General features: G+C 38.6%; 1 protein-coding gene across 1 annotated transcript; it reads right to left on the reverse strand.

The window, feature by feature from the left end:
• Window positions 1-204: 204 nt before the first annotated feature.
• Window positions 205-9,010, reverse strand: LOC108246104 (alpha-N-acetylgalactosaminide alpha-2,6-sialyltransferase 1). Its single transcript, XM_017433478.3, has 9 exons — window positions 8,769-9,010; window positions 8,413-8,635; window positions 8,007-8,169; window positions 6,664-6,826; window positions 5,600-5,738; window positions 5,427-5,521; window positions 4,060-4,143; window positions 2,478-2,577; window positions 205-978 (listed from the first exon to the last, which is right to left on the reverse strand). The coding sequence occupies exons 1-9, from the start codon at window positions 8,867-8,869 to the stop codon at window positions 769-771; spliced, it is 1,278 nt and encodes a 425-aa protein (XP_017288967.1). The 5' UTR covers window positions 8,870-9,010; the 3' UTR covers window positions 205-768.
• Between the last annotated feature and the right edge of the window lie 1,154 nt (window positions 9,011-10,164).

The raw sequence follows: 10,164 nt of genomic DNA on the forward strand, positions 1-10,164 counted from the left end.
CACATACACTGACGTCTCCCAATATCGTGAGTTTGCTCAAAGTGCTATTTTCAAGGTTTGACTAGAACAGAAATCACTTTTCAACAAAACAAAACATGTTTTTTTTTATCTAAAAGTGGCATGAAAAGCAGCAGGTGAAAAGCATTTCTTCACAGAAAAAAGAGCATTTTATTTCATTTCACACAATCTTACAAATTTGTTTTAGTTTATTTACATATTTGAACATGAAAGCAATGCAAAAATGACTAAATTACTACAATTTATTGCAATAAAGTTGTTTTAAAACCGGTTAATCACATCCACATTCTTTCTTTTTTTCCATAAATCCCACTTCAGTATAACTGTAATAAATTCATTGTATGCTGTTTTAAAAGCACAAAAAGCTGTAAGAAATTGAAATTATGGAAGTGTTATCACCTTTTGTTTCATAAAAGGTTTTAGGGTTTTATTTAATCAGGTTACTGTAATAAAAAGGCTGTGCTTTAATTGTGTTCTGGGTATGCAAACTTAAATTATGAATTAGATGTGATAAAACTGAGTAGTTGACTAACTTACAGGAATTTTGCAAATTAGTTATGATTGAAATTTCAAACAACAGATAATAAATAAATAAATCTTCAAATTTTGCAGCTTGTTTGATTACATTTCATCAGGTTTTGTGGCTTGACTTCCTCTCACATTGACTGTTTCCAGCAGCCTCCGTGTTAAAATCACTGTTTATCTGTACCTTTCACTTTACCGCACAGTTTCATTCACTACTACAGTGTGTCAAGTTTGCTTCGGCTTTTCGGTTTCTTCTGGTGATTTAATTCCTTGATAAAGCTTCAGTATTTTTTTATCATGGAGTCTCTTCCACAGATTCTTCTCCATGATGTAGTCGTGATTGGCGTAAAAAATGACATTGGTTTTGAGGTGCTTTTCAACATAGTAGTTGGAGTACTTTTTGTAGTTCTCTGTCATGAATCCGTACGCACTCACCTGAGGATGACAAAAGTAGACGTCAAGAATCAAGAAAAAGGCATGAATGTATTTTTTAAAATCACAGTAGAGCAGATCATTTTAATTTTATAACACAGTTAACTGTCAGTCAAATGTTGTGAAACAAAGACACTTGAGTTTGCTGTTTGTTGTTATATGATTGATATTTACTGATTAGTAAGTACATCTGACTGGACTGCTTTTAGATCTGGGGAGATTGTCTTAAAATCATTTTGCCAACCAGCCGACCAACCGACCAACCAACCAAACAACCAACCAACTGACCAACTGACTAACCAACTAACCAACCAACCAACCTACCAACCCACCAAACAACCACCTAACTGACCAACTGACTAACCAACTAACCAACCAACCGACCTACCAACCCACCAAACAACCAACCAACTGACCAACTGACTAACCAACTAACCAACTAACCAACCAACCGACTTACCAACCCACCAAACAACCAAACAACCAACCAACTGACTAACCAACTAATCAACCAACCGACCTACCAACCCACCAAACAAACAACCAACTGACCAACTGACCAACCAACTAACTAACTAACCAACAGACCAACTGACCAACCAACTAACTAACTAACCAACAGGCCAACTGACCAACCAACTAACCAACCAACCAGCCTACCAACCAGGCAACCAACCAACTAACCAACCGACTGATCAACTGACCAACCGACCGACCAATCAACCAACTAACTAAACAGCTAACCATCTAACCAATCAGCCAATCAACCAGCCAGCCAACCAATCAACCTACCAATAATTCTGGGTTGCACATGAAGTTTAAATCCTAGTGGGACATGCACAGAAACCCCCCAGAGGAGGCATCTTATCCGATGCTTGAACCACCTCAGCTGACTCCTTTCAAAGTGGAGGAGCAGTGACTCTACTCTGAGCTCCTGCTCTAAGGCCATGATCCGTGCCTCATGACCACAGGTGAAGGTTGGAACATAAACAAACCAGTAAGCAAAGAGCTTCACCTTCAGGCTCAGCTCACCATTTAAAAATGCTTTCAGTCTGTTAATAAATCCTGTGGCTGATTAGTGTACGCAGCCAACTTTCAGTTAAAAATCTGTCACAATATTTCTTCAGTTCTTATGCAAAAAAAATGTGAATCACCTAAAGAATGCAGCTCGTAAAAATAATTAGTCAATAACAACAAAGAGACGTTCTGTTTGTTGGCTTTGTTTGTGCCATTCTAAAGAGGTAGTCACTGATGGCGTTTTTACCTGACAACTTTGTTTTTCTTAGGGTGACAAGTCGAAATGTCTGGAGGTATTTGTCACAGTTATCTGATAATCTGTTTTACTGGCAGAGACAAAAGGTGTGTCTTGTTTTACGCAAGTTTTGAAAACACAACGTTCAGGTGTTTCCACGAATGCAAGAGGAACGCAAAAGCTGCACTACCAAAAAGGTCACGGTAAAAGAAGAAATAGACAGTTGAAACAAAAATGGAAATAGACTTACTGTGTCACAGGTGTGCAAGGCCAGGAAGAGAGCAAAAGCCCCGTTGGTTGGTCGGACAATCGGCCAGGTTGTTGTATTCAGGTGCCATGATTTTAAGAACCTGTAGGCGATAAGAAAAAGTAACCACGAAGTTTAGACAGTTTTATTAAACAAATGCCTCTTTTAACCGCTATCTTTATTGCCCGCTGGCTGACGGGGAAAGGCAGGTGTGTCTGTGTGCTTTTATGTCTTTCAGCAAAATACTTCATGAACCACTGGACACATTTGACTAAAACTCTCAGAGAGAGAAATCCCCTGAATTTAAAACTACAGCTGATGAACTTTTGGAGTCGACTTGATTCAAGATGGCTGCCGCAGCTGATCGATATTGGAAAACACAAAAACAGCTGTAACGCCGCCAGTTTTACAGATGTTGAGCTAAGATTTGGTGTGGTAGTAGCTTCGAGTCATTCCCAACACATCGTCCAAGATCTGTTTTTAAAACTTTGCCAATAAACACTGGAGTCAACATGCTCCATAGTGCTAATAGCACACAATTTTTTGTATTTTTTGAGCACCTCGTGGCTCATATAATAAAAACAGTTGTGCTTTTTTACACAATAATTAGAGCTGCTGCCTGATCTGATCAAATAATAAGACAAAGCTATAGAGTAATAAAAAAGCCATAAATAATTTTATTTGTCATAAAACAAGTCATAACTGAATGACAGGGATACAAATTATTTTTATTACGTTTGTAATGTTTGATTCAGTGAGTCATGTCAAAGTATATTATTTAGTCTTCGTATTGTTTTAGTCTAGTCTAGTCTCTGTAATTGAACGATGCTGGTGTATAAATGAAATTGTTAACCTTTTTTTACACTTTCTCATTTTATACCATAAATAATTGATTAAAATTTGCAGTATTTTTGTATTTCTATCAGCTTGTAAAGTGATTTTATGCTGTTTTTTTTAAAAATCTGGAGCAAGCGGCTGAGGTGTCAGCTCCTGTGGATGTTATATAACTATTCACTGAATAAATAATTGATTTTAACAAATAAAATGAAAGACATCGAGAGCTACAAGCTGTTGTTGGGAGTTTTCAGTTGTAAAACTCACATGCAAATCACTCTCCCTACCAACAGTCCTGTGGGTTGCCAGAGTTTTTGTCAAAGGGATAATCCAGTCAACATTGAATAATGTCCTGTCTGATAAGTCTGTAGTAACTGTTAAGTTTCTTTATTAAAAAAGTCAAAGTTAATTCACCAATTAGCTTCGGTTTGTTTGTTTTTTTATTTCACACGAGGCAGAAGTGTCTGAGAATGTTTCTATAAACATGTTGTCCCCGAAGAACTTGAAAACTCTGACAAAAACCGTCTAAATCAAGAACACAACACCCAATGAGAAGCTGACTGGTTTTAAATAAGGAAAATTAAACAACTGTGTGGAGGTTTGTCCATCTTCTCAGGCTCAGATGTCTGCTTATCTCAACAATGAGGCAGAAACCAAAGGTTTTAGATTTTTAACATTTATTTAGTAGTGACCTGTGTGTGAAAGGGTTAATTAGTAAAATGTTCGGACAGCGTTAGGATGAAAGGCTGACCTGTTCCGGACGTATCGCAGGAAGTCTTGGTGCAGAACATAGAAGCGGCTCTCATTGAACTGTCCTGAATAGTAAGATATGGGGCTGGAGGAAAGTGAAAACACACGAGGCACTGGTGAGAATTAAAGTAAAGTAATAGCAAGTAACACATTAAATTAAATTTAAACAGTTAAATTATCTGGTCTTTATGTGCTGTTAGCAGTAAAGACCAACGTTCAAAAATGTCACAAACATATTTTCATTATTTAGCTCACTTTCCATGAGTGAGAGCTCCTTTTTCTCACAAAAACATTTTTTATTAAATATAATTAAACATTTTTTGTGTAAATAAAAATCAACTCTAAATGATAAAAGTTGTATTTAAACATGAATTTTAATGTTAAACATAAATGTTGATGGGTAAAAGCTGGATTGAAATATTTAGGAATGATGACATTTCTTTGTCGTGATGTCATCATTCTGCGACTGTTAGAAAGAAGCAAAGAGCAGCAGAGAGGGTCGCAGGATGATGATGTCACTGCAACGGCCGCGTTCCATTCCTACTTATTTAAATCTAACATATAACATTTAGATTTATGTTTCAATATAACATTTACAATCTAGATTTAACTTTTAATTTTGCCAAAAATGATTAATTATAAAAAAAAGATTTATACACTCGGAAAGTGAGCTAAATAATGAAAATGTGTTCGGGACATTTTTGAACGTTGGACTTGACAGCTGGCGCCACATAAATCATGCTGCCAACCACAGAGCTGGGTAATTATTTCCTCCAGAAATTACAGGGCACAACCGGCTTAACGGCATTATTTCTTTTAGGGCATTTCTTTTCCGAGAGGCGTCCGTACATACAAACACGCATTCTAGATTTTTGTACAAATGCAAGTTTAGTTTAGTTCACTGAACACAGATCTACAAAAAAGTCCAAACTGGCAAACATGCTTGTGTAATTGCTGCTAAAATCACACTTTTTAGTTGTGTATAAAGTCTTAAACTAAGGTTCTGTATTGAAACAAAATAGCAGGTAGATTTATTCTTCACTTATATCAACTTTGAGGGAACATTTTGCTGCTTTCAGTTAGCCTGTTGGTACTTTTAACAATTTAGCTCTCGTTTAGCTTTCATCTATTGTTTTTGCTGTTTTAGCTTCAAGAACTGAGCTTCTTCAGCAGTTATTCAGCCCTCGGTGTTCACGCTGTATTTTCGGTGAATGCCGTCTCTCTGGCCTAATTAAAATTTCTTAGTAATCATCCTTCCTGAGAGCCGGCTGAGTTTCTCTCAAATATTTTCTTGTGTACTCAAACACAGGGGATGCAGCGATTTACACGATCCACCCTCTTTTTGTTTGTTTGTTTTTGTTTATTTACCCCTTTTTTTTGTCAGAGCCACTTTCCGTTTTAAGAAGACCCTTCAGAAACACAAAGTCCCTCATCCCCTCAGGAATCATGACATACTTTATCCCCTGCCAATGAAGAGAGAAGAGTTATCTGTAAATGGATGTGGGAGGTCCAAACTTCCACTCTTATTGTGGGTTAAATACCTCATCGTGTGGGGCGGCTTTGTATCCGTACTTCTTCCACAAATAAACCGCCGAGGAGATCGAGTACGATGTGTGAACATACACAGATGTTTTGTTCCCCACATCTTCCTCGTAACCCTTAATCACCGCTCCATTCATCCTGTCACACAAACAAATCAGAAACATTTACCTGCTGCGGCTACGTTTGCATTTAAAAGAACTTCATGCTCAGACATTTGTAGTTTCCAGTCTACAAACACACCCACCAACCTTCAAGTGTTTGCTTTTCATCGCCTGCCTGCATGAAACGCAGGCAATCATGTAATGTGAGTGTGTGTGAATGTGTTCATTTGCTTGTCTGTTAGCAAAATATCTCATGAACGACTCGATGCATTTTAACGAAACTCTCAGAAAGTAATCACTGGAGGCACAGCTGCAACTGATCAGCTTTTGGAGTCAGCTTGATTCAAGCTAATCAACCTTAGCGAGCAGAAAGTCCATTTTAAATGAGCTTCTGCTACTTTGAGCTTTTAGCTACCTTTCTTTTACTTTTAGCTAGCCTTTTACGACTGTAGCTTCGGGTAGCCTCTTGCTGCTTTTAGCTGCATCGTTTGCAGCTAGCTTTTTGTTTCTTCTAGCTTTTAACTAATGTTTGGCTCCTTAGCTTTCAGCTTGTGCTTCTTTAAACTTTAGCTAGTGTCCTGCTTCCTTTTTGCTTTAATCACCGCTTCTTCAGCGAAGACATTCAGCACTCAGCGTTTCACAGAAAAAGCCATTTCTCTGGGTATATTTCATGTTTAACACCTGAGATGAGCGGAGGTGAAAGTCGGTGTGGTCTAGTATCCTAAGAGAGTCATAGGTGCAACAGATTGCAGAACAGCTGCAAAACCAGTTACAGCCAGTCCTCAAATACCTCAGTTATGTACTGTATGTTCTCATCATTGTTTTAGACACAGGATCACGTGAGTCAGAATTAAGTGTGCCATTACATGTAATTACCACCACAAATCAAACAATCTGAGTCATCTGTTTTGGACCACAAACACAGTTAAAAGGTTTATTTTTTTCCCCCTCTCTTCTCTTACCGGAAAACGTAGTCATGAGCATCGATTTCTGCTCCCATTTTCGAGGCGTTGAGGATGCCGCCGGTGCCAACCACAGCACAGTGCACGCAGCCGTCGCCGCCCGGTTTCGGAAGGAGCAGCGGCTCGTTTGGCTTTGGAATCAGCTTTAATGCAGCCATCACATCTGCAAAGAAAAGCAAAGATAGCTATATGTTTATGTCCTGGTTCTTGTAATCCACCTAGCCCTGGTCTGCCTCACCCAGCCCACCCAGCACCTGATGTCAACTTGTCTCCTTGCAGATGATGGGCTGATGTAAAGATGGCTTCCTGCAGCTTTTTCAGGCTGAGCCTAGCCAAGGCTTGACCACCAGGCACTACTAGAACCAGCCCTATGTCTTAGGCTGTGTTTACACAAGAATGATTTCTGGAAATGTTAGTGGTTTTTACTGTTTATTGAGGTGACTCAACAAGAAAAAAAATGCGTTTACATGGATATTGCTGTGCTTATTGTAGTTTCCATGCCAGGCATGGTATTGTCGCTTTAAAATGATTGTATTTTGACCCAAACTGTCGTATGTGCTGAGTGAGGTGAGATCTCTCAGAGGGGGGAGGTTGTAAGGTTAGTTGTGTGTTGGGATTAATGAACATGTGCACAGAAAAGGAGACTTGATGTTAAAACTGCGGTAGTTATCGTTTATCTGGCAGGACTGATGCTTTCAACAAGACTCGCATGCAGCCTCAAGCATGTAAACAGTTACATCCAAAATGGTGAACTGTGATTCAAATGATCTGCATGGAAGGCCTTTAAATTCAGAATGAATGCTTGTTGCCCTCCAACACTGACTAATGAAGTAAACGTTTGTCCAATATCTTTCGAAGCGACCGCAGTGTGAACGTTCATATCGCATTTCATCTGTTTTTACGTCAGACGAAAGGATGGAGGTCCTTCACATCAAAGTCCAAACACTCTTGGCTCCGACTCTCCATCCACACATGCCACACAAGGTCATTGTGACTCTTTTATCTTTTACCATTTGGATGTACAGTGGGAAAAGATAAACCCTTTTGTTAAAAACCTTGTCTCTTTTGTTTCCTTCACCAAGGAGGTTCTGTTTCCGGTTGTGTCCATTGGTTTGTTTGTCTATCTGTCAGCAAAGATCAAGTAAAAACTAACAAACAGATTTGGACGAAACTGGATAATAAACAATGGATTAAGTTTTGGTGCCGATCCAGATTATGATCTGGAAAATATTTTAATCAGGCTGTGCGCTCTGAGAGCCTCTGGGTGTTTATGTACCTAACATTCCTATCATTCAGTAATCCTGCCAAAGAAGTTCTGAAAAACTACCAAAACAATTACCTACCATCATATTTCATTTCCATAAAACCAAAAGGGTTGTTAAAATGTGAAAGCCGGTTCCACTCGCTCATGTTGAAGTTGTCTTTGTGCAAATACAAGCGTATGTTGGGCAGGAAAGCTTTCTGGAAGTCCTTGTCCTGAGAGTTACGCAGGGACTGGGCACACGTCTGAGTACGACAAAATATGAAATTATAAACTCAAAATAATCATTTAATGGAGAAGTTAAGGAGTCTGATTTAGCGAAAGCTCAGAAGACAGCAGCTTAGACAAATAACTAAAGCATACAGAGAGAAGAGCAAACAGAAAATTCATCCACACCAAAGGTATACAGCGTCTCAAACAAAGCTGCTAAGCCCACAAAGTCAGTAAATTTGTAAAGTCCTTGTTCCATGTAGTCTTAAACCACTTACTGTTGGTCGAGGTGGAGCATCCTGATTGTAAATCTCCTCAAAATCCCACTGAGGAAGTTTTTTGAAGGACTTCTTGAATATGATGGGAATAGGAGTCTCAGGAGCAGCGGTTGTCGTATTCATTGGTTTTGGCGTTGTCTTTGAATTATTTTGATCATTGTTTCCAAATGTTCTCCAAAAATACTCAATCCTTCTGGATTTGTAATATTCTGAGATGCCATCCCTGGATTTGAAATTTGATCAAATAGCAACAAAGTTAATTAGCCAGAAAATGTCTTTATGTGCTTTCTCACTGCAGTTTCTTTCTTTTTTTTAAATTGAAAGTTTTCATGTTTGCAGAAAATCAAAACACTTACCCTAGTTTTCCTGGTAGAAATGCTTCTGTTAGAATTAAAAGGAAAACGCTGGCTATAACCACCATCAGCAAAGAAAAAAGTTTGACACGTCTAATCGCCATCCCTGAGAAGTTCAGTCCAACTCAGACAGAAGCACCGGTCTGCTGGCAGGTGCTGCAGAAAGGAAATATTTGACGGTAATCTTAAGGAGGAGTCTGTTACCCAAGCGAGACAAATATCGTGCTTTTTTGTCATCAGTCAGACGAGTACTGCCAGAAATGTCAGGCTAGGAATTTGCAAGCAAAGTGACGTGTTAGACATGTTTGCATGCATGAGTCTCCGTACTGCTTAATGTGAAAATGACATGCAGCAACGAAACAAAACACACACAGACACAGCCTGGGAGTATTCTGGATCACTCCTGTTTTGCATGATTTACCCGTTCATTGCAGGTGTGAGTCTGCAAAAGGGCCAATGATGTTTAAAACACCTTAAAGCAGCTGATGTGAGAGTACACACGTACTGTTACCAAAAAACTAAATATTTGACTGAAGAAGAAATGCACAGAGTCGTAAACTAAAGAAAAGAAAATCATTTGCGAGCCCTGCATCCTCTGATGAACCAATCTGCTGGAGAAAAGTCACTGACAACGCAGAAATCCCAAACTCCCAACAGAACTTTGCAATAATTTCAGCAAAGAATAAAAAGAAAAGGCCTACACACGTGCACGTATGAACTGCGTAAGTGGCGTAAAGAGAACCGAGACCAACGGAAACGTTAAAGCTGCTCATTATGGTCACCATAGTAACCACACACCTGCGTCTGTCACTCCCTGACTGCAAAGTTAATGAGAGGGTAGATAGAAACAGACTGAAAAGTAAGCCTCAAACAACTGTGTGAAACTATAGATCTTAAAAATTGCTGAACGCCGAGCAGCAAAAGACTCCGACAGTCACACATGTTAATTTTTATGTCTACGATGTTTTCATTTTAATACATTTCATGAACTCAGCAAGAAAAGAAATAAGACACAAGAAGATTATTAATTTATTCTTTCAGAATAAAGTTTGTGATCTTTTTCTACTAACATCACTTCAGAGGACCGAAGACAGACACTTTTTTTCACATTCGTCTCAAAAGATAACTCATTAAATCAACCAAGACAGAAATAAAAGCCCAGAAATCTTTTAAGATTCAAAATAATTCTTTAAACACTTATTCATGACAGAAAAAGTGAAGGTCTACCTAACTTTAAATTCCAACATTTTAAGACATTTGATGCCTTTTTGTTTAATCATCACTTTATTACATAAATTTAAAAAATGCACAGCAATAAGGTCCCGCCCTGAAAACGTATCAGAATGAACCTGTTTGACTTTTAAAGCTCTTTTCTTTGTGTCAAAACCCCATGGCAACC

This window comes from Kryptolebias marmoratus, linkage group LG17, assembly GCF_001649575.2.
Source record: "Kryptolebias marmoratus isolate JLee-2015 linkage group LG17, ASM164957v2, whole genome shotgun sequence".
Lineage (NCBI taxonomy): Eukaryota > Metazoa > Chordata > Actinopteri > Cyprinodontiformes > Rivulidae > Kryptolebias > Kryptolebias marmoratus.

Excerpts from the sequence above, each read along its gene's own strand:
- LOC108246104 (XM_017433478.3), bottom strand. The coding sequence starts at position 8,869 with ATGGCGATTAGACGTGTCAAACTTTTTTCTTTGCTGATGGTGGTTATA. Across the intron at positions 6,827-8,006 it reads TATGGAAATGAAATATGATG|ATGTGATGGCTGCATTAAAG; the intron begins GTAGGTAATTGT and ends TTTTCTTTGCAG. Across the intron at positions 2,578-4,059 it reads CTGCGATACGTCCGGAACAG|GTTCTTAAAATCATGGCACC; the intron begins GTCAGCCTTTCA and ends TATCGCCTACAG.